We start from the raw sequence: 25,638 nt of genomic DNA on the forward strand, positions 1-25,638 counted from the left end.
TATATCTAGTTTCATTTATTTCCTTGCTATATTTTTAATTTCATAACATTAGAACAATACTAAATTAAATTAGTTAGTTATTATTAAAAAAATTATTCATCTATGTCAGAATATAGATTATATTATATTTACCACAGTCAATTTTGCGGGAAGGGATTTATTCAAAAAAACAACGATTGTCATTGGACAAATCACCATTTATTTACTACTACAATTACGTATGAACAATATAAATTGCTTAAAACTAAGAATTTTTCTTATTTATTCGTCATCAGAACCACACTCATCCAAGACCACACCTTCAGACAATAAAGCTAGAATATCTTCATCATCCATTTCATCGTAATCATCATATTTTTCAATTACATCCTTTTTAGATTCCTTTTTAACTGTTTTTATAGGATCTTTAGGTTGTTCTTTATTCGGTGTCTTTTTCGTTTGAACTTTCGGCGTTTCTTTTGCCTTGTTGATAGCTTTGGGAACAATAGCGGGTTTAGTGACTTTTTGAGGAGTTTTTGGTTTAGCCACAGTTTTAGGAGCTATATTATTTGTAGGCGCAATAATTGGTGCTTTTGCTGGTTTTTGCGCGGCTTTAGGTACAACAGCCTGTTTAGCTTTTTGAGTATTTGCATTTGTTGTGACAGTCGTAGTTATTTCTTTATTTTTCTCTACAGTTGGTTTCACTGTTTTTTCGGTTTCACTTATTTTGGTTTCGTTATTTTTCAAAACATTATTTTCTTTTGGTTTTTCTACTGTAGCATTAGTAACTTTTTTAACTTCTGTTTTTTGTACAGTTTCTTTAACTGGTGTTTGTGTATTTGCTGGTTTTGGTGTATCAGATTTATTTACAATTATAGGTTTATTTTGTTCTTTAGGTTTACTTTCAACTTGAGTTTTGTTGTCAGCTTCTTTCACTTCTTTTCTTACTGTGTTAACATTCTTAGTAGTGTTTTCTATTGGAGCTTTATTTTCATTTTTCTTTTCTTCAGCTTTTTCTTCTGTTACAACTTTATTTTTATCTTCTACTCTTTGAGATTCTCCTTTATCATTTGTAGTATTCGCTGTTTCTTTAGGTTTTTCCTTGTCCTCGGTTTTATCTTCAGTTTCTTCCACGAATTTAGTTTTCAATTTTGGTGGACACTTCATAAACTTGTAGCACGGAGTTATTGTGAGCTTTGCATTACCTGTGATAAAATTAGATTTAATGATATCTTACTAATATTATAAATACGAAAGTTGGTTTTTGAGGATATGTGTGTGTTTGTTACTCTTTCACGCAAATAATACTGAACCGATTACAATGAAATTTAGCACACATATTTAAATTTTTAAATAAATACTTATATAGATAATTAACACCCAGTCACAAGCATCTATGTTCATCACACAAATATTTGCCCCGGGTGGGAATCGAACCCACGACCAGTGGCTTGGAAGGCAGGGTCACTAACAACCACGCCAACCGGCCAGTCATAGTGTAACTTGGATTAACACATAGGATAGGTTTTATCCCGAAAATTCCACGGGAGCGGGAACTATGCGGGTTTTTCTTTGAAAACGCGGGCGAAGACGCGGGCGGAAAGTTAGTACTTATAATATAAATATACTTTATTTAAAATACAATGTATGCATTTAATATCATTTTCTGCCCTTCAAACTTCTATTTAACAAAACACACAAATTTTACGAAAAATGCTTTGTTTAAGTACTTGAATCAAACAAACAGTCATGCAACTACTGTAACAATGTAAACAATATATCTTTAAACTAGCTGCGCCCCGCGGTTTCACCCGCATTGCTCCGCTCCTGTTGGTCTTAGGGTGATGATATATAGTCTAAACCCGTCCTCGATAAATGGGCTATCTAACACCGAAAATAATTTTTAAAATCGTACCAGTAGTTCCTGAGATTAGCGCGTTCAGACAAACAAACTCTTCAGCTTTATAATATTAGTACAGATAAGACAAAAACCATATGGTGGGCAATAAGAATAACTTACCACAGCTAATCACTTTCTCAGCACAAATTCTATCAAAGTCTTCAATAGTTCTCAACTGCGCAGCAAACGTGTTAGTCTCTGAGGCGACTCGCTTGAAGCCACGAATGTTATATTTCTTCAGAAACGCTAGCAAATAGCTTTTCTCTGGCCGACTAGAGAATCGAACCTGAGAAATAAACATTGTTAATACCATAGTATCGTTCAATAAGAGCTAGCGCGCAAGAGCAACTTTAGTCTCCGCAACTATTTTGTCTCTCCCATCAACTCTATGGGCTAGTAAGAAAGTGCGCGCACGTAGCGACGCAACTTCCTATAGAATTGATGGGAGAGACAAAATAGTTGCGGAGACAAAAGTATTTAGGTCATTGTCGTACAATAGTCGCGTTAATCACGCTCAAAAATATCCAAAGCAAAACTCTGCCTACGCCTAAGCCTCAGCAGAGTTTTCTTATGAGCGATACAGAATATTTGTACAACGCTATTCGGACATTTTTTTGGCAAACATTTAATAGGCGATTATGAGTCTAGTGATTTGTCAATAAATTAATGGAATTATTTAATTGTAATTATAAAGGTAATGTTGTTTTACTTTGCGCTGAAATTGCAGATCCTACACTATGGTATATTTTGTAGTATACACAATATAATACATAATATTATATATTACTAGCTTTCCGCCCGCGGCTTAGCCCGCGTTTTCAAAGAAAAACCCGCATAGTTCCCGTTCCCGAGGGATTTCCAGGATAAAACCTATCCTATCTCTCAAGTTGGATCAAACTGCACATGATTTTATTATAATCGGTTAAGTGGTTTAGGCGTCCATTGAGGACAAACATTGTGACACGAGATTTATATATATTATAAGATTGTAGCTTGTATTATGTCTGTACTTGAATTTCAAATATAATAAAACGAAGGTTCATTTCTATTTTAATCTTACCTTGACAATTAACCTGTTATGTATATTCAGCAACCTCTTTGTGACATTTAATCCGATTACCTGAAATATAAATTAAAAAATATATAAACTAGCCAAACAAACAAATAATCGATATATATATTATCCTTTCATGATTTTTTAAAAATAAATCTATTAATAATTCTAATGATTTTATTGATTAATACAAAATTATAACGTACAGCGAGTAGACGTGCTCAAATAAAAAAAATGTGTGCGTGTACTAGTGTACACACGTAAGAAGTGAAACTTTTTTATGACCTTATTTTTCAATAAATAATTTACTACATGCAACTTTACAGAAATAGATCGAATCACGCGTGGTAGGGATAAGAAAAAGATGGCGCGTAACGAAAAAATGTTACACTATAATTTTTTTTCAACCCCGATAAAGAAGTTTCACTTCAAAAATAGTCAATATTGAAATAAACAAGTGGCTCTTATTTTATTTAAGTGTAAGTGTATATATGTATGTCACCATAATAAAAATAGGTTAAACTCACATTTCTAATATCATCGCCGGCTTCATTCCTAAACTTTTCTGCGATCAATTTCTCGTCATCTGTCGGAGGGTCATCGGGAAACTCTTGCCAGACCTAAAAATAAATGTATAAATTTCCTAAATTTAAAAAAGTGGTGGCATGCTTTTTATGGGAACCTTATTTTCAAACTCAATCTCAAACATTCATTTATTCAATTAGACTAGGTACTAACTATTTAGTAGCACTTTCGAATCGTCATTACATAATTATTTTTAACAATTACCACCGTTTCGGAAAGCAGTATCTATGAAGAAGAACCGGCAAGAAACTCCATAGTTGCTCTTTTAAAATCATGTCGATATTACATAATATGTAACTTATATCTAAATACATAATATATCATTACATAATATTAGGTTAAACTAATATTTTAATATGCTTGTTTGTTTGAACGCGCACATCTCAGGAACAACTGATACAATTTTTTTTTATATTATTTTATATCACCATGCTACGGGAACGAAGCCGCGCAGAACAGTACGTTTTTAATGAATCAGGTACAAAAAATTGAAATTAAAATTTATCATTATATATTGTTACAGTTTATACATTAAAATCTAAATTACTCCTCATACAAATTACTTAGAATCTTACCTTAATCATAATATGTCGCAGTTCATACTCCAACAGTCGCGTGGTTAGCGGATCTAATTCCCGTTCCGTTTCGGAAATTTCCTCCGGGAACATAGCTTGTATCGCTTCGTCGGTTTCCTTCTTGACGGCTGTTGTTTCTGTTGAAATAGATTCATATAAAGATCGGGTATTTTTTTAAAAAAGGTTTTTTTTGTAGGTAAGTATAAAAAGTATTTTTTTTTAAGTTTTCGACGAAACTTTTTGGGAAAATTTTACGAAAAAGTTAGTTTGTTATTGACAAAATAAATATGTGTGTCAAAAAATTTGACAAATACAATGTTTAAATTTTAATGTGTAATAAAATGTTAAAAATATTCTACATCATTACAAATTGAAAAAAGCCATATTTCCAAATCGCAGATCAAACCTATCCCCATCATATAAATAATTATAAAGGATAAAATAAAAATATAACATACCTGCATCATCATTGGCAACCTTATAACTTTTCTTAGAATCTTCCGTCTTGCTCTTACGCTCTGTGTCATCAGATTTCTGTTTCACCACTTCTTGGCGTGGTTTTGTTTCTGTCATAAAGAAAATTAAGTTAGCAAAATAATCACTATAATAGTACATCTTTCAATCAAAAACAAGTCAAAATGCCATTGCCATACATATAATGAACAATTAGACTTACAATAGCCTATTATAATGTTGTCAAAAATGTCCGAGAAACGTTATTTGAATATTCATTGAAATTAACACCTTATTTCATAGCAGTTTCAAAGTATAAGAATTCACCTGTTTTTTTAGATTCAACCGCTTTAGATGTAGGCTTCCTTTGTGGTAGGGCTTTAGATGCATATTTCACTGGCATTTTACGAATCGTTGCTGTAACAATACGCAAACATAATTCTTAGATAAAGAAAAAAATGTGATTCAAATATAGATTGTATTTAAACGTCATTAATTTAACATGCTCAGAATTAAATAAAAAGGGAATTTATTTTAAAATAAAAAGTTTGAAAAAAGTTAACACTGTCCCCAAAAATACATACTAATAAATGAGGGTCTAGTTCACTCTTTAGTGTAAAATATTTTTCAATTTCATTACACTCTTTGGTTCAAAAAATTAACATTCATACAGTAGAACTGAAAATAGCAAAAGAATATGGTATGGTGAGGTTAACAGTAAACATATTACTCAGATTAGCTAGTTTCTCAATATCTTAAAATCTTTCTCTCTTATTAACGTATTTTGCATATAGCGCCAAAAATATCATCAGGATCAGGTGTTCAATTTAGAATCCTAAGGTTCCTATAAATTTTTGAACCCAAAACAACGATAATTTCTTAATTTCCATACCTCGTGGTTTTATCGGATGCAAAATGTTCTTCAGGAGAACCAATTACCTGGTCACAACATCTCGAACTAGTGATAGATTTCAAGTGCAGCAAGAATACTGAGATGTCTTTGTTAGAACGAAATTAACGTAACTAAGAATTACACCAGAAATTAAATTCTGGAAATAACGATAACAATTTCATCAATTTGTTGAAATCAGCATCATGTAGAAAAGTCAAAGGACATTTAATAATTCTCAAGACAAATTTCTAGAAATATTCAATGTATCTATGTGTTTACCGAGCAGCATCAAAGAAAGAAATACATGTTGGTTGACAAGCAAGTAACGCTATTGGACGATGAAATCTTTAAATGATGTCTCGGAAAATTCTTCAGCCTGGATCTATAAAAATGCGGAACTATCACACTTACTTGACGTAATAGCTTCGTTCTATGCTCCAATTTCTAGAAACATTTCAACAATAACACTAAGGAATTATATTCAGATAACGCAATATGCCTAATGAATGCCATAACGCTGAAGAATACAATAAAGACACTTGAATTTCAACGATTCCGAACCATATCTGAATCCGTTGACAGAAGATCTAATTCCTAATAAATCCCTTGAAAAATTAACATAATACTTGTCAATGAGGTAAGCGTGGAATCTGGATCAGCAATAAAAAAGGTGTCATCTAGTGAAATTTAAAATACTCCAGTACACAAAAAAGGACCACATAAACCGCTTCTGCCCCTATTAACCTGAAATTTAAACTTCCTGTAAAACATTGTTTTATAGAATCTTACCCAATTTGTTCATTTTTCTATCTCGACGCCTTTGACAGTCAAAGGCACCAATTCTGAAGATCTGCAATCACGATTCCAATCTTCTTTGCCCTTATCACGAAGATGCTTCGATATTTCACGAACATTATATAGCGATATATCTGAAACGAACTGGATACTAGTTTGAATCAAAATAAGACAAATAAAATAATAAATTATATCGTAATATTATGTGAAGTTAACACTTACCTCTTTGTCGTAATGTGCTGTAAAACTATTGGACGAAATTCATAAAGACAAATCCATTTTTGTTTAAATATAAGGCAATAAATGATATTTATATTTTTTTACATATTTATTCACAAAAATTAAGGTTGATCTATTAATGTATGAAAAATATAAAATAAGATTGTATGCTAAATATAGTAAAGTTCTTCTTTTTTATTTTCTTTAAAATAATCCCTGAAAACTATGTCGAAAAAAGGTCTCATACAATAAAACGAAGGTAATATCAATTCATAATTATATTCATAACGTAATGTTATAGGGGAAAACACAAATATCTTCCAAGACAAAAATATATAAAGAAAGATCAAGCTTAGACTAAACTAATCGAGACATACTACATCGTCGTCACTTTCCTCCGATGCAATATCCATATTAGCAACAATGTATGTATCGTTTTGTTCATCTTTATACTTCTTCAGCACGTCGCTCAATTTTGAGTGGGAATATTCCGAACGAACGGTAAGCGTTTCAAAATCTGCACCTTCACCAACATAATCCAATTGATATTTAAGACTGACAATAGTATCCACCGATTCCATGTCCATCTCAACGGTGAGAGTTACCTTTTGCGTGTTCCTGTCGTAATTAACTTTGGCATATTTCCACTTGTTGAAATTAATACCTTTCACCCCTTGGTTGCCGTTTCTCAATCTCTCTATAGCGATCGCCGCGTTTTGATCTTCCGGCAAATCGATAAACATTTTAATGTAGCGCGTGTCGAGGTCATCGCCAGACATCACGACGATGGATTGACGATTGATTTCCCCTATATTTATACGTAGAAGCCAATTTCTAGATTCGTTATTTTCAGGCAGAACTCCGAAATAGCCGGGCGTCATGAATCCATATTTTATAAAATCGGTTCTGATATTTCCTCCCAATTGATGGTACTGGAACAGTTTGAATATAATCGAGTCCTTTATTTTGCGTGCGATCGGAAGAGAAATCGCCTTATCTCCTTTGAAGCAGAACTTTATTACATTCGGATCTTGGTTGATAGAAGGCATCGGGGCGTTTTGGGGCGCAGGTATAAATCGTACAGATGGCTCCTTCAAACCGGCGTCAAACGCATCTTTATCCACGGCAACAGCTTTCAAGAAAACATTGACTTTCTGGAGCTCGTAGCTAAGCATCATTTTGTGGTTTTCCAAAGAGCGAGCCGACGACGGGGGCATATCGACGTATATGCGAGTACCTTTAGCTGTAACGATCTTCTTCACCAACTTCCACTTACCTATATTGACGCCTTCTAAGAACCTATTTTGCAACTTGAGTTTCATCAAAGGCTCGATATTGCGACATTTGGAGTGACTCGGCAGCCATACCGCAGCGCGTTCGTACCACAACTCTTCTTTAGTATACACAAGAACATTGAAACCCTGAAATTCACTGAAATCCATATTCAGAAGCCAATCCTTGGACGATACGTCCTTCGTTACGACTTCATAGCGAAAAGGGCTTTGCAAGCCTTTCACCGTGAAATCCGGAGCCCAACCTTGCGAATTTTGTGTAACCTTTAGCATTTGCTGTATCAAGTGCTCTTTCAGCATGTTTGCTTCGTGGCCGTTGATTGGCTGAAAATCATCTTTGCACAGAAATAGGTTATAGCCTTCGACTCCTGATGGAACGACAGTTTCTCCTGGAACCGATTCTGGTACAACGTTGACAACATCTGAATAAGTTGGAATGAATCCTTGCATCATAAAATACTGCTGATTCATAAACGAGTTTGAGGTGGCCATTTGTGGCATCTGCGTTTGTGTCACGTAACTATAATCCCAATTCGGTACTGTGAATAAAAAAATCTCAGATAGTGAACGATATTATAAACGAAGAAACTTGTTCCAATAATGATAAAGGCGTACTTACTTTGGTATGACGATTCTTGAGTCCCATCTGAAAAAATGGTTGAAGTATAGATTGTTAGATGCAAATTATGATATAAAATAATAATAAATTAATAACATCAATACAATACGTGTGCTCGTTTAGTACCTTTACTTGCAATCGTTGTAGGAGATAGTTTGGATGTCTTCGACGGTACTCCAGAGTCATCTGTAAAATATTTACATATTTTATTTTACTAACATCCCGACTTTAATAAACAGGATATACCGAGATAGAAAAAATATAGTCATTGAAATCGGGATTCATATCATCTATTATTTATGTTCATAAGTTAATGTGAATGTCATTAATATAAATACCAATATAAACACAGCAATCTCACCTTGCGCAGGACGCTTCCGATACTGACTCGGGAAACTCTTCATAACCTCGTCGAATATTTTCTCTTGATCTTTAATGTTGTGCTTGGAGTTGAACTTTACCACCATTTCTATGAACGAAACTTCATCGCTTCCAAACATGTCGAAAAATATCTTTAAAATAGCAAATTTCATTTCTTCGAGTACCCTCGTTTTAATATCTTCCGGCAAATGGCTACCATATTTGCTTAACAGTTTTTCGGAGATTTCTTCACCAGCTTTGTCTCTTTTCGCTTTTTGACTTGGACTCATAGGACGTCTTGGTTTATTTTTCTCTTCCAAGCTGCGGTCGTCTACACGAAAATCGTCTCTATTTCGTTCGACATACGGCTTTTTAGCAAATTCATCGCGACTCCGACGCTCCTGGTCAAAACGATCTGCATAATGTTTGGAGTCATGTTGATCTTGGCGGCGTTCATCTCGATAATCTTCTTCATGTCTGCGATCTCCCTTTTTATACATTTCTGCTTTTTTCGTAAAGTCCACGGCACGTTTATACACGTCTTCTATTTCTTTTTGAAGTTCTTCTTGCTTCTTCAGTATCTCTGTCTTTTTCTCAATACGTCGGGACAATTCTTCTTTTATTTGTGTGAGGTCATTTGCGTCCGCATAATTAGATTTGTATCGTCGATCTTCTTGTTCGTGACGGTCAGCAAACTCGCGCCTGTCCGGTCGTCCTCTTCTATCTGCGTCGTCTTGCATTCTAAACTCTTGTGGGCGACCTTCAAATTCTTTTCTCCTACGATCTTTTTCACTATCATCTGGATTGAAACGACTCGAAGAATGTTTTGGACTCTCGTTCCCAACCGGTTTCCATTTCATCAAGTCCTTTCGCACAGCTATTGTCTCACGTTCAAAATGCCTTTTCTCTTCTACCACAGCTCGAGGCTCTCGGCGTATATCTTCTGTTTTAGGCTCAAATTTAGGTACCTCCCAAGGCGAAGGTCTTGCATCATCAGCTCTGTCCGGGTAAGGTCTCTTGTCTCTTGCATTTTGTCCAGGCCAGCTTGGCGGAGGAGGTGCTTGTCCATCTTCTGGGCTGCGTCTCTTCTCCAAAGCCCACGAACGTCGCGGAGATCTGGGCGAAGGAGAATGTCTTCTGTAGCGATCGCGTACAGGCGAGCGATCACGTTTAGGAGATCTCGATTCACGATTTTGCGACCTAGCTCGCTTTATTCCTTCTGGCACGGGATGATCCACGCCTCTTTGCGAATTGAATTTCGAAATTCTCGACTCTCTTCTATCTTCTTCGTGTTTGATGAACGGCTTCTCTCTGTCCGACCAACGGTCCGTTCTCCCTTGCGGATATTGAACGTTTTCATTGCTGTTCGGGCGATATCCACCTGAGTACATAGGTTGATTCGATGCCTGTAAATTGAAAGTTATTTTGCAACAGGAAATGACAATGGATTAAAGGCAAACTAAAAAGATTTAAAAGCATAGATATTTTGTGATGGAACTTTACTGCTATGGCTGTATTAGTTTGAATTGGCTTCAAGTCGTCCTTAATGCAATTCAAAAAATTCTTCAATATTCCTATTATTCTTTGATAAATAATTTTAATATTATAAGTTTATAATTATTATTACTTATATTTTATTAAAATATTTAATAATATTTTTGTTATCTAGGCTATTTAATACTCTTCACAAAATCAATTTAAAATATTACTTAAAAATTATAATATATCTGTTGAAAACACAAAAACGACAATCGGAGCGAGGAAAGCTTCATAAAGTTTTATATACATATATATGATCAATTGAATTATTTTTCAATAAAAAATCTGCAGAGGTTTGTATTCTATATTTATTCTGATATGTTATCATTCATATCTCTCAATACATTTTTTTATTGGACAGCTTCATTTCTCGATAATATTTCCTATCTTCCTCGATGTTTTAAAGATCCGAAAGCATAGTTTATGTATGCAAATCTATGTTTTATTTCTACGTCAGCGGGAGCAGCATAAATTAAACGAAGAGTTATTTTTTTCTATTGGAAAGGAACATGATGCAGTAGATCATAATAATTCGTTTACTAAAGGTTAAAACTAAATACATACATCCAACTAGTAGATTTTCCTTGTTGATTTGTAATTCAAATTCTTATTACTTCTGGATATGTTAATTTTAGCCGAAACATGTTCATTTTTTTATTATCATGATAGTATTCTCTTCACATTCTTAGTTTTCTTGCAGTATTAAGTAAAAATCTTTAGTAGCACTTGCTTCTATTTGTTCAAATTGATATGCATCAAAATTATGATGGTACTACCAGTTATATTTTTACTGTTAGATCCTGACGTTCGACTTTGAATCAGTTCTTGAAAACTATTTTTAACAGACACAAACCTAGCTAGTTTTTAATTTACATCTACAATTTGGATTTATTTGAAAATGACATTATACTATTTCATCTTCATTCAGCAAAAAGTCTTGATCTATTAGATCAATACTGACAACATTATATATTTATAATGGCCATTCTTGCATATTAGCCGTACCTGTCTGATAAGTCCGCAGTGTGGAAGAGGACAGATTTGTCCAGGAATATGTACTGCTTGGGGCTCAGCTCGCGGTATATGTAGTGAATGAGAGGCTTGATGCCGATATATGGTAATTTCATTTGTGTATTGCGGTCTGATGAGCACTCGAACATTAAAGTTTAAAGGTAAAAATTCTGAGTCGAGAGCGAATCTGTTTGTGTTTTAGACTTTCGCTGGCCACGTTTCACGCGTTCTATTTGTTGGTAGAACATTGAATATATTCACCTGGAATAGTATTCCATTGTGGTAGTGTTTAAACTGAAAAATTATCATTTCATCGTCATAAACATAGAAGTATTAAATTTCTAAGCTTATACGCATTTTATTCAGATGTGTAGAGAAATGCTCAGGGGTATCAACCTTAACATTTTGCCAGCCAAACTGTAGGAACAGGTGGTTACAGGTGGTAAAAACGACTGACTGAGGTTCCGTAAGTTCTCACTAATGGCTGTAAGTAGGTGATATTTGCGCAGCGGCCAATCCCGGCACACAACGTTGGTTGATACGGCGCGCCAGTACAGCATTTTTGAAGGCTAATGACGATGGTCACGGAAGAATTCCAACCAATACCCGCGGCCTCATCATTAAAGCGGCTCGACGGAACACAGTGGGGTTTTAGTCGGTAAGAATCCAACATAACCCGCGGCTCCTTCTCCGAGGGCCGTCGGTATCCATGCAAGATTTCTCCACTTTAAAAAAAAGGCTAATGAGGATGGCAGTTAGAGATTAAGCAACAATCGGCCACAACTGTACCGTGCTTTTTTGGATCAGAACTGTAAAGACGATAGAGTGCGTCTGTATATTGCGCGCAAACTTACGCACTAAATATATCTTGCACGTATGAAGGCTCCAATTCAGTCAGAAGTCAAAATCGGCTACGGACGCATCATCATCAACGCATTTTCTGTTATTTATTTTGTCGCATAGATCAGTCCAGGACAAATATTTTCCAGGTGGCATAATTTATTTATTCTATCTTTTCTCAATGTTCTTGTTAGATTTAATTACACATAGCAGTCTATGTTCCGGCAGTATAACACGCGGACAACTTATATGGCTTAAAAATCTCTATTGATGCAACTGATCTTCATTGTTGAACGTGTTTAAAGTGTAGTAAACGTCCTTTTAGTGCAGTCAATTGTCACTTTGATTCCAAATTGTTGGATACTGCAACTATACTGTACAACTATGTCTTTTATAAGTGAGTAGTATTCTATATGTATCCTGATAAACTAAAACGAAAGCTCTAAAGAAATTGTTTCTAAAGAACAGTTGTTTTAAAAATATGCTGTTTGTAATTTTTTCTGCTTCTATCGTTGTTTTTATTTATAAATTATTTGCGACTTGATCTAGAGACAGTTAATTTACTCCAAAACTTGTAATAAGACACAACAAACGAAGAGATTCTCAACTCGTAACACATAAAATACTTAAAAAAATATAAAATTCAATATTCTAAAAGTTTACAAAAAAAGTTACTGGTTACATTTGCTAATTAATTATATACTTTATTTCCTAGTATATAAAGTTCAAAATAGCCACTTACCGATGGAGGCTCATACGCCGGTCTGACTTGTTTTGATGTCGGCCTTATTTCTTCCAAGTGCGTAGGGGAATACCTAAATAAAAGTATAATATTTTTTATTTAATTTTATGTCCGTATAGTGGACAAATCTATACTAATATTATAAAGCTGAAGAGTTTGTTTGTTTGAACGCGCTAATCTCCGGAACTACTGGTCCGATTTGAAAAATTATTTCGGTGTTAGATAGCCCATTTATCGAGGAAGGCTTTAGGCTATATATCATCACGCTAAGACTAACAGGAGCGAAGCAATGCGGGTGAAACTGCGCGGCTCACCCAGTGGCGGTACGTTCATACAAGCCGAAAAGCCCGGCTTGCCTAAGGAATTCGCTACGAGACAGGAAAATACCCAAATTCACTTTTGAATATTCGCGCGCAACGAGCAATTCAAAATTTGCTCCGAAATTCAATGAAAACTCACCTATTTACAAACAATGTCGAATTCGAGTCAAACTTTTTAATTTCATCCTTCTTGCTATCTAAATATGGTCGTACTTTGTATAAACAGTACGGTGTCCTTCTTGAGTGACATATAGTTTTCTCGCTTGCACTCGTGGGCTTTTACCGGGCTTTGCGCTTATCTCTTCTAACGTATGAAATTTCGTTGAAGTAGCTACATACCTATCTATAGAATTCTATAGCAATTTCTATGCCCAACAAAGCCGGGCTTTAACAGTGTGAAGGTAGTTACGATTGCGCGTCGCGCGAACGAACGTCGTGAATATTATTGTTAGTATAGTTTAGCGCGTGATTATACCGGTGTAATTTAGGTTAAGTTTTTCGAATTTTGTGATAAAATAAGTGTCGCGACACAGATTGTATTGTAAATTGTGATGGTTTGCTTTGTGCTCAGCGGGAAAAGGTAAAATCATTAAACTTTACTGTAAAACAACAATAAATTTCTTCATCAAACCAACTCCCGATTTGTGCAGTAAGTCACATAAACCTAATTTTAATTGTAATGTTTACGAATTAATCGATTTCATGAATGAGAATTGGTTAGAAGAAGCCTTCTGATGAAACTTGCACATATTTTAGTATTTACGATTCTTGCTAGTAGTTCTTCCACGGAGCGTGCTTTCTCAGCGTAATCGAATTCATAGGTAGGTATGTACGTATTTAAGAAATACACAAGGCCAAGAACGCCTTTCTGAATTAACAATGACTGTCATTGAGAAAGAGCTGTTAATTGAATTAAAACAATCAGATACGTACCTACTTCTATTCCGATGTTATAAAATATTTCCTTCAGAAAGATCGGCGTTTTGAATTAGAATATAAATGATCTGTACAATTTTATAATATAATGTCATACAGTTTTTATATAATTTATAGACATAGATTTTAATATGATTGTAATGGTAAACGTTTGACTCAACTGTTTGCGGGCGCGCGTGAACATTTAGAAGATTTGATTCGGTATGTTCACATTTTTTATAAGTTTTATAACGAACATACCTACTTAGTAACACAGTGTATACCTAATTCAAGAAAAGGGTACCCAGCAAACACTTCGAAAAATTTGGGCTTGCCCAGTCCTTACACCCTAGGCACGCCACTGGGCTCACCTAGTTTGAAATATTAAGCAATAATATAGATCTTAAATAAAACTATCATATTTCGATTAATAATTTTCTTTCCCATGTAATATTTATTTTAAAATTTTTAAACACAACATTAATTCTACACTATTTAAACGGAAAAATATTTTTGAAATGCAAATTATATTATATACTAGCTTTCCACCCGCAGCTTCGCCCGCGCAGTCAAAGAAAAACCCGCATAGTTCCCGTTCCCGTGGGATTGCCGGGATAAAACCTATCCTATTTCCTGGGGTAAAAAGTAGCCTGTGTGTATGTATGTCCTTTCTCGGGTATCAAAATATCTCTATACCAAATTTCATGCAAATTGGTTAAGTAGTTAAGGCGTGATTGAGTAACAGACAGACAGACAGAGTTACTTTCGCATTTATAATATTAGTATTTAAATTTTCTATAAAAAGCACATAAATCTTAAACTTATTTTTTTAAATATAGCCATGTCAACTCACTTGGTTTGTCTGTATAAAAATATGTTTTTATAATACCTTTTGCTAATATATATTTTTCACCTACCTTTCTTGTCCGGGAGGTATCCTACGACCTTCGTCGCGGCGGTCGGGCGAATGACGTCCAGGTAAATTTCTTTTAACTGTAACAAAATGAAAATGCAATAAATCTAAATAATAATTGACCAGAAGGAATAATATATCAACAATAAAAATTTAATAATATGATAAGCACAATAAAAAAATATCTGGAAACTATTGAACCAATTTGATAAATTTTCACCTATTCTAGCTATTTAAGTATCACTGAAAGTTTAAAACGCTTTTCGTTTTGATGAGTTTTAATCCTTTACTCACAAGTGGTTAGTGTTCTAGGCAATTAAAAATAACACACAACAAAGGAAACCTTCTATTTCCATACCTTGATCTTTATGAATAGTAGAATGCGGTGATACATGTCTTCCAGGGGTAATACGACGACCCGGCGGGGAAATACGCCTGCCAGATGGTGAAATTCTCCTCCCAGGTGGGGAAATACGACGACCCGATGGGGAAATTCTACGTCCAGGTGAAATACGACGTCCTGATGGAGAAATTCTACGTCCTGGCGGAGAAATTCGTCTTCCAGATGGGGAAATACGCCTGCCAGATGGAGAAATACGTCTTCCTGGTGGAGAAATACGCCTGCCAGATGGAGAAACTCGTCTCCCTGGTGGGGAAATCCTCGATGGTGGTATTTGTCTGCCCGGTGGTGATACATCTCTACCACTTTGAAGCAATCTTTTCCCTGGCGGTGAAATATTCCTTCCCGTGCCAGCGATCCTTGGCTGCGGGGAAAATTGACCCTTATCGTACTCTTTGTAAGCGCCAGAATGCTTTATCAATGGCTCCTTTATGAGTTCACGCTTGTCGGCTGAAAATTTGCGATCGTCGCCCAGTTTCTGCTGAAATTATGTGATTGGTTAATTAAGTGACAATTTTATAGTTTAATCTCTATTTACCTATATAAATTATAATTTGAAGGAAAACGCGACTGACTTTGATCTATATAATATACATTCAAGTAGAACTCAGAAATACTGAAAAAAATGAAATCATTTGTTTCTTTTTATTTTCATACATGTATAATAAAATCGTCAGTATAAATCGTAGCATGTAGATTCTATGCATCTATACTTTAAACGAACAAAGATAATACTAAAAAAAACAACTTAAATATAAATAATAATTTACCTGTTGCGTCCATGGACCACGATCTTGATAATAACTCGAGCTTGGTTGCGGTGAACCATATTCTGGTCCTTGGAAGTGATCTTTCATGATGACCTAATGAATTACAAATCAAAATTATTTAAAGTATTCAATATTTATAATCAGAATAAAATTATGGTGTATTACAAAAGTATTAATAAATAAAGTGAGTCGAAATAAAAATATCTAATATAAATAAAGTGAGTTTAGGGTTTATAGAAGGTAAATCAAAATATTCTAACATCACATAAATTGTTAAATCAACTGATTTTTCACGTACATTCTCACGGGGTATATCGGTTCTCCTACGTGGCATGTCAGGCCTCTCGCGTGCCAAGTCAATACTATCACATGCCAAGTCTGATCTTTCACGTGTCAAGTCCGGTCTATCGCGTGCCAAGTCCGATCTTTCGCGTGCCAATTCTGGCCTATCGCGTGTCAAGTCGGATCTATCACGTGACGTGTCGTAAGATCCTATGTGTCGGTTTGTGAGGTGCGACGTGTCTACTATTTCGACAGCCCTCAACACGCCTTGTCTTATTGGGGCCTATTAATTGAGAATTTAATCATGACGTTAATAAAAAGTTTATAATTATTTTGTAGTAATATAATTTAAAAAAAGCACGCTTAAATAAGATAAACACATTAAATAATTGTATTGACACTGGTTATTTATAAGTGTACAAAGTTTGAATTAAATGTGTTAATGTGGGTCATATTTTACTCTTAAGAAGTTGGTTACATACATAGTTGAAGCTTTTTTTTATAAAAATTTTGATACAAATTAAATAAACTATTTTTTAATTACAAAAATAAGACTTTATTAAGATTCAAGATATTCAAGATACAGCATTAACAAAATTATCAAGCACATCTTAAGCTTTATTTTATTTTACAAACATATAAAATTAAAATTAAAAATAATAAATTGTTAAATATGTAATACTAGCTTTCCGCCCGCGGATTCGCCCGCGTTTTCAAAGAAAACCCGTTCCCGTAGGATTTCCAGGATAAAACCTATCCTATGTCCTTTCTCGGGTATCGACATATCTCTATACCAAATTTCATGCAAATTGGTTCAGTAGTCTAGGTGTGATTGAGTAACAGACAGACAGAGTTACTTTCGCATTTATAATATTAAGTATGGATTAAATACACATACCGCCGGTTGTGTCACTTCATTCTTAGGGGCAAAAGCGAATCCCTGTGACGGGGGCCCTATTCTACTAAGAATAGATTGCCTTTGATCATACTGCGGCCTGATTTGTTGGTTCACATTCTAGAAGTGAAGTTTAGTTACATAATCAGTATTCATAAACATTTCAGATTTAGATTGATGTTTTTTCATAAAAAAAAAAACCTCGCAACAGGTGTTAACCCATTGAGCCCCAAGCGGCCCGATCGGTCCGATGTGTCTGTGATTCCAGGGCCTGAGTTATTACGTGTAACAACAGAATAAATGCTTATAAGGTTCCTTTAACAATTTTTTTTTTGGATCATTATTTTATCACATTATATTTGTACATTTTAAATTAAAACTTATAAAGAACAGTAAGATGTATTAACATCATTCAAGTACTACGTAACACAATTTTTGAAGATTTTTACCCCCCCTACCCCCCTTGTAACGCACCATAACATTTTTTCAGTACTTTTTTCTACAATAGAAATATTTTTCTTCTTTTTTTTCTCTTGTTTATGAATGTGTGTTAAATAAAGGATTTTGCATTGTATTACCAAATGCTTAGATGTTTTCCTGTGAAATACAAAATATTTTAAACACTCACAGCAGGAGCATAAGTATTCATCTGTTGTCCCTGATATCCATAATTATTTTGCTGCGCTTGGGCGATTGGTTGGTTCGCACTCCACTGGTTATTTGACCAGGGGTCAACACGACCATAATCATTTTGACTTTGACCCTGGTAACCTTGCGCTGGGTATGCCCTTTGATTGAGTGGACTGGCTTGGTTCAAAACCTATAAAAAATATAGTTTATGAAAAAGATGAAGAAAGGTTGGTTGCTAGGTAACTAATGCAGTATTGAATAGTTAATAAAAGAAAATTCTACTAGAGTATCTCTAATTAAATATAATTGAATAATTAATATAAAAAAGTACAAAATTAGAATGTGTTCTATGGTCATAGACAATATTGAATTAATTCCTTACCCCTGATTTTCCAACAGGAGTCACGCGTAGTATGTATCCAGAGAAACGATATCCATTTAAACATTTTATAACATGTGCGCCTTCTATGTCGTCCGCAAGCCCTACTCGTACTTTTTTTAATCCATCGGTCTCGCTTACTAAATTGTCCAATATAAAGTCTGCAATTTTACATTCCCGTTTGATCATGGCCTTTACATCCTGATAATTGATCTGTAAACATGAAATATTTATAAATAGAATAGATTAAAATCTTAACACAAGATTCAAGAAAAACAAGCCATATTATAGGTATTTGGTGGTTAATCTTACATTCACAGGAAGACCATGAATTGTGACCATCATCTTGAATGATTTAAATAGAAATTTGTGTACAGAAAGTGTATTATTTATTAATGCTCATCATTGTTCGCTACAGAAAATAGCATTAAAACAATTAACAAATATTATCTAAATCGGTATTTGACTATTTGGATAGGTAACGCCACAGGCATATAAATAAGTTACTTTATGGCCACAGGACACCACAGGATAACGCGACTTGAGTCTTGACAGAATACAGGAATACCATAGACCACAGAGCAAGTAATATCCATAGACCCGTAGACAGCATAGACCATTGCTCTGTGCCATAGACGGTAGGCCAATGACCATAGAGGAATACAGGTCACAGCTTAGAGTATATATTACAATAGTATAGAGCGAGTGTATTGCACAAATTGCTTATTGCGCATCGTAGGCAGATGAGCTATAGATACTATATAGATGTGTGTGTGACAAATAGGGATGGGTAGGTATCAATTGCGTGTTGAACTGTCGATAAGTTATGTAAATAAATATGTATCATAAGTAAATTTTATGTTCAATAAGTTATTAAAGGAAAAATATACGAATAAAGTATAAATATGTAATTTTAAATTTGTCTACCAACTGAATAAAGTTTGTTTATTCCATTTGAATATTAAATATTATATATGAAATTTTCTTGTATTAATTATAAGTACTTTAAAAAAATATGTTTAATTGGAATATCAGAAAAACGTGAGTACTTTTTAAATAATAAAGTTAATAAAATAAAAGATCAGGTTTAGTGCTATTTCTTTAATAATAAATCAAACCATAATAATAATGTTTTAAAAATGGTAAAAAATATTAAGAAATAATTAATAATTTAAAATGATAATATAGTTAATAAATAATATTAATAATTTTTTTATTTAATTTTATCCATTCTACTATCAAAATCTTCAAAATCAATTTAGCGGTTCAGAAAATATATCGTAACATTACATACTTTACATTTACATTCGCATTCATATTAGAAAGTGTATCATACAAAACACACCACAAATATATTTATAATACATTTTTAAAAGAGTTTTAAATTTTAAGTTAAATAAATAATTTGTTAAAATATAGTTCTTCTAGTAAACTTTATATCGAGTACAGCGTTGGTCAGGTCACATCACTATGATCACGTGGCGGCAGTGAGGCGCGCGAGCAAGCCTGCGCGTGTCCGCCTCTCACCTACCCTTCACGCCCGCGATGCTAGATTTATTTTCATAAAAATAAGTATAACAATCGACTTACTGATGGAATGTGATAGTGGATTTCAATTTTGTGTATTTTCTAGTATCGTTTTTGCAAGATAGAACAGCACATTTCACCATGTTTATTCGTAATATGAAAAAAAATCCAGAGCAACGCACTTCGTGAGCACTCAACCACGACTGCGAGCGCTCGCGGCGGGAACGTCGTGTTGTTCCCACCTGTGCCTACTGTTCCCACTTGGTTGTTCGCACTCTATAGATAGTATATATACTCTAAGGGTCACAGCCTTAGGTCACAGCACAGGGTCACAGGTCACAGCACAGATCTGTGGGTCACAGATATATAACCATATGCCTATAGCCGTATTACAAAAGCAAATTATAAACCTTTTGTTTTGTAGGGGAATTACATACAAGAAAACTTAATTTTGTATTATGTTGTTAATTATTACATATATATAAAGCTACACTACCACTCACTCACTCACTGACTGACTGACATCGCTTTTCTCGGAAACTACGTGGAAAGTGGGGGGGATAATGACGTGATCGTGTAGAGGTGCGCCGAGTGACCAGAGGAAAAATATAGCGATCTCGATCATCTTCGAAAACCAAGTGGACCCCTGGAGGTGCGCAAAAACGGTGCCACCTGGAGGGGGGGTGTCTGAACAAAAAATGCTCAGAACTGGTGGCGATTACCAGGGGAGGTGGAAAAATGGGGATTTTCGCGAAAACAAGATGGCCGCCGTACTTTGCCAAAATCGCCGTTTATGAATCCTTACGTCTCAAATTTGGCTCACGTGCTCTGTTCGAGCCGGCGAATCGATCGGTGCCCCGTTCGAGTGGCTCTGGGCCCCCGTTTCCAACTTCCATACAACGTAAACTCCAACGGCCCGCGGAAACGGTGCGAGTTGGGTGGGGGGTGTCGGAACTAAAAATGATCACCACCCTGGGACGCTACCAGGGAGCCATAGTGGGACGCTCGATTTTGGAATTTTTCCATTTTTGGCGCAAACATAAAAACGTAAATTTAGACGAGGTGGCGCATCGCGGAAATACACTCACACCATGTTCGTACTCGCCCAGCTCCCAGGATATCCAGAAAAATCCGAAATCTTAAACTTTCCCACATCTCGCGAAGACGGTCAACGGCCCGCGCAAACGGTAGCAGCTGCATCTGGGGTGCTCGAACTAAACTTGTAGTAGACCTCGAGCAATTACCACAGAGTGCGAAAAAAATTCAAAATGGCGGAAAAAATGGCCGCCGCCATACAAATTCTAAAACGGCCATCGCTGGTGTGATCGCGCTGAAACTTGGCACAGGGGCTTTAATCAAGCCGCACATTGAGGTGGCATACTCATAATCGAGTTTCCATCGCTGGTTTCCGAGTTTCATACAACGCAAAATTCGACGGCTCTCTGAAACGGCGCGAGATAGGTGGGGGGTGTAGAACTAAAAAATGATCAGGAAGATGGGGTGCTACCAGGGCAATCGAGAAATTTCAAATTTGACGCAATTTTTTTTCAAAAAAATGGCCAATTTTTCAAAGCAAGATGGTGGCGCCGGTTACTTCACGATCGGTCTGAAAATTGACTTCTGTGCTTGAATCGGCCAGATTTACAAAACTGCATACTTAGAATTTCTCTCCGACTCCCGGTTTCCATTTTCCATACATCACGAAATTCAACGGCTCTCTGAACTGGTGGCAGGTAGGTCGGGGTCGCCAAAGTAAAAAATACTTCAAAACCTGGTCCGCTTCCAGGCATATAAAAATTTTTGGTAAAATGCGAAATTTTTTTTTTCGAAAATTTTGTATGGAAATTTCCATAGTAGGAAGGGTAATTGAATAGCATCGGCAAAAGACGGCACCGCGGGCTGCTTGCTGCCCGCGCACCGCGCAACTTCGAGGGTTGACAGCCTCCCGGAGTAGAAAATATTTATTAACTTTTGAACTACCTACCGCACGAGCCAAGCGAGCGAAGCGAGCGAGTCACGGCAGCTGCCAGCATAAATATTCAAATAGGTAGCGAGGAGCGAAGCGACGAGCGTGTTAGGTTAACTTTTGAACTACTTACCGCACGAGCCAAGCGAGCGAAGCGAGCGAGTCGCGTCAACGGCCGGCCTAAATATCCAAATAGGTAGCGAGGAGCGAAGCGACGAGCGTGTTAGGTTAACTTATGAACTACCTACCGCACGAGCCAAGCGAGCGAAGCGAGCGAGTTGCGGCAGCGGCCGGCCTAAATTTTCAAATAGGTAGCGAGGAGCGAAGCGACGAGCGTGTTAGGTTAACTCTTGAACAGTTTATTATAAAAAGTCACTGCCCGCTATCGATAAGACGTTTCAAAAATTTTACCAATATTTGAATAAGTAATTTATAAGCAGTTTAGGTAGCGAGGAGCGAAGCGACGAGCGTGTAAGGTTAACTTTTGAACTACCACACGAGCCATGCGAGCGAAGCGAGCGAGTCACGACAGCGGCCGGCCTAAATATTCAAATAGGTAGCGAGGAGCGAAGCGACGAGCGTGTTAAGTTAACTCTTGAACAGTTTATTATGAAAAGTCACTGCCCGCTATCGATAAGACGTTTCAAAATTTTACCAATATTTGAATAAGTAATTTATAAGCAGTTTCGACTGACTGTAGAATCGCTGTTAGCAGATGTTGCAAATGGAAAGGAAATTCGAATGCATTTTCAAATGACTGAAGATTTCTGCCCTGGGATGAGCCGCGAGCTGCTTGCAGCTCGCGCACCACGCAACCTCGAAGGTGGACAGCCCCCCGGAATAGAAAATATTTGAATGGGGAATTTATAAGCATTACCGACTGACTGTAGAATCGCTGTTAGGAGATGTAACAAATGGATAGGAAATTCGAATGCATTTTCAAATGACTGAAGATTTCTGCCCTGGGATGCTTCGCGGGCTGCTTGCAGCCCGCGCACTACGCTCCCTCGAAGGTGGTCAGCCTCCTGGAGTGGAAAATACTTGAATGGGGAATTTATAAGCAATACCGACTGACTGTGGAATCGCTGTTAGCAGATAATAATAAATTGACGGGGAATTTAGATGCATTTTCAAATGACTGCCCTATTGCTTCAACCCTGGGGCAAAAGGAGCTCGCGGGCTGCTTGCAGCCCGCGCACAACGCACCAGCTAGTTATAATATATAAAGCTACACTACCACTCACTCACTGACTGACTGACATCGGGTTTCTCGGAAACTACGGGGAAAGTTGGGGGGATTTTGACGTGGTCGTGTAGAGGTGCTTCCAGTGACCACCGGAAAAATATAGCGATCTCGATCATCTTCGAAAACCAAGTGGACCCCTGGAGGTGCGCAAAAACGGTGGTACCTGGAGGGGGGGTGTCTGAACAAAAAATGCTCGGAACTGGTGGCAATTACCAGGGGTGGTGGAAAAATGGGGATTTTCGCGAAAACAAGATGGCCGCCGTACTTTGCCAAAATCGCCGTTTATGAATCCTTACGTCTCAAATTTGGCACACGTGCTCTGTTCGAGCCGGCGAATCGATCGGTGCCCCGTTCAAGTGGCTCCGGGCCCCCGTTTCCAACTTCCATACAACGTAAAATCCAACGGCCCGCGGAAACGGTGCGAGTTGGGTTGGGGGTGTCGGAACTAAAAATGATCACCACCCTGGGACGCTACCAGGGAGCCATAGTGGGATGCTCGATTTTGGAATTTTTCCATTTTTGGCGCAAACATAAAAACGTAAATTTAGCCAAGGTGGCACGACGGAGAAACATACAAATGACGCATTCATACTCACCCAGCTCCCAGGATATCCAGAAAAATCCGAAATCCTGAACTTTCTCACAGCCCGCGGAGACGGTCAACGGCCCGCGCAAACGGTAGCAGCTACATCTGGGGTGCCCAAACTAAACTTGTAGTAGACCTCGAGCAATTACCACAGATAGTGAAAAAAATTCAAAATGGCGGAAAAAATGGCCGCCGCCATACAAATGCTAAAACGGCCATCGCTGGTCCGATCGCGCTGAAACTTGGCACAGGGGCTTTAATTGAGCCTCACATTACGTTGGCATACTCATAATCGAGTTTCCACCGCTGGTTTCCAAGTTTCATACAACGCAAAATTCGACAGCTCTCCGAAACGGCGCCAGATAGCCGGGGGGTGTAGAACTAAAAAATGATCAGGAAGATGGGGCGCTCCCAGGGCAATCGAGAAATTTCAAATTGGACGTAATTTTTTTTTCAAAAATGGCCGATTTTTCGAGGCAAGATGGTGGCGCCGGTTACTTGACGATCGGTTTGAAAATTGACTTCTGTGCTCTTATCGGCCAGATTTACAAAACTGCATACTCAGAATCTCACTCCGACCCCTGGTTTCCATTTTCCATACATCACGAAATTCAACGGTTCTCTGAATCGGTGACAGGTAGGTCGGGGTCGCCGAAGTAAAAAATACTTCAAAACTTTGTCCGCTGCCAGGCATATAAATTTTTTTGATAAAAAGCGAAATTTTTTTTTCGAAAATTTTGTATGGAAATTTCCATAGTAGGAAGGGTAATTGAAGAGCAACGGCAAAAGACGGCACCGCGGGCTGCTTGCTGCCCGCGCACCGCGCAACTTCGAAGGCGACAGCCTCCCGTGGTAGAAAATATTTGAAGTATCTAATTTATAAGCAGTTTCGACTGGCTGTGGAATCGCTGTTAGCAGTTAATAACAAATGGATAGGGAATTCTAATGCATTTTCAAATGACTGAAGTTTTCTGCCCTGGGACGCGCCGCGGGCTGCTTGCTGCCCGCGCACCACGCAACTTCGGTGGAAGACGGCCTACTGGAGCAAAAAAAAACTTGAATGGGGAATTTATATGCATTTCCGACCGACTGTGGAATCGCTGTTAGCAGATAGTTACAAATGGACAGGGTATTACAATTATTCATTTTCAAATGACTGAAGATGTCTGCCCTGGGATGCGCCGCGGGCTGCTTGCTGCCGGCGCACCACGCAACTTCGGTGGGAGATGGCATCCCGGAGTAGAAAATACTTGAATGGGGAATTTATAAGCATTTCCGACTGACTGTGAAATCGCTGTAGGCAGATAACAACAAATGGACTGGGAATTACAATTAATTTTCAAATGACTGCCGCTTTCTGCCGCGGGCTGCTTGCAGCTTTGTTACTATCGTTTTTCGCAAGTTACCTACAATTAACAGGTTATGGCAATGCATTATGAAGTGACTGAAAATTATTATGCACTTAACATGCTGACTTTGTCATCTTTTTTGCAGTAGGTTACTAAACAACCTAAAACATTAACATTCACATTAACAAACTAAAACATTAATTAGAATAAATTAATGTATTATTAAATGAATATCACATTTTTTTGAACGATTATAAGTAATTGTAATTCAATAAAATGATATCAAATTATAGAACTCCGCTGCGGTAAGTTCGGTAATATTTTAATCATAAACCTGCTGGATTCTTTCGTTTTCGCTATCCAAGTGGAACGAGCTGGGATTCGAAAATGGACATGTAGTCGAACTTTTGACTCTTCGGTATTAGGTACCTCACGATCTTCTCTGGCTGGATCAGTGGTCGTGTGAATATAGTGGTATTTTATTAGCAAAGCAATTGCTCTTTCTAAAAAATATTTAATGTGCAGCTCAAATGGACTGTTTACTTTTTATTTTATGTTAAGTAGGTGTATATTAAAAAAAATGCGCCAAGTGCGAGTTGGACTCA

At 36.7% G+C, this 25,638-nt stretch overlaps 1 protein-coding gene across 6 annotated transcripts; it reads right to left on the minus strand.

Moving 5' to 3' along the window:
* Window positions 1-176: 176 nt before the first annotated feature.
* Window positions 177-18,842, minus strand: LOC123703859. 6 transcript variants are annotated; one of them, XM_045652033.1, is made up of 19 exons: window positions 18,672-18,842; window positions 18,363-18,572; window positions 17,979-18,170; window positions 17,354-17,470; window positions 16,472-16,738; window positions 16,174-16,266; window positions 15,362-15,881; window positions 15,008-15,083; window positions 12,856-12,928; window positions 8,725-10,129; window positions 8,490-8,549; window positions 8,364-8,390; window positions 4,874-4,963; window positions 4,552-4,659; window positions 4,094-4,230; window positions 3,461-3,553; window positions 2,940-2,999; window positions 2,000-2,165; window positions 177-1,184 (listed from the first exon to the last, which is right to left on the minus strand). In XM_045652033.1, exons 1-19 carry the CDS (start codon window positions 18,702-18,704, stop codon window positions 262-264), a joined length of 4,650 nt encoding a protein of 1,549 aa, XP_045507989.1. In that variant the 5' UTR covers window positions 18,705-18,842; the 3' UTR covers window positions 177-261. The 6 variants fall into 6 exon arrangements, with proteins under 6 accessions (XP_045507989.1, XP_045507988.1, XP_045507993.1 ...); XM_045652032.1 differs by having other exon boundaries at window positions 15,362-15,884; XM_045652037.1 differs by lacking the exon at window positions 16,472-16,738.
* Between the last annotated feature and the right edge of the window lie 6,796 nt (window positions 18,843-25,638).

This window comes from Colias croceus, chromosome 27, assembly GCF_905220415.1.
Source record: "Colias croceus chromosome 27, ilColCroc2.1".
NCBI lineage: Eukaryota > Metazoa > Arthropoda > Insecta > Lepidoptera > Pieridae > Colias > Colias croceus.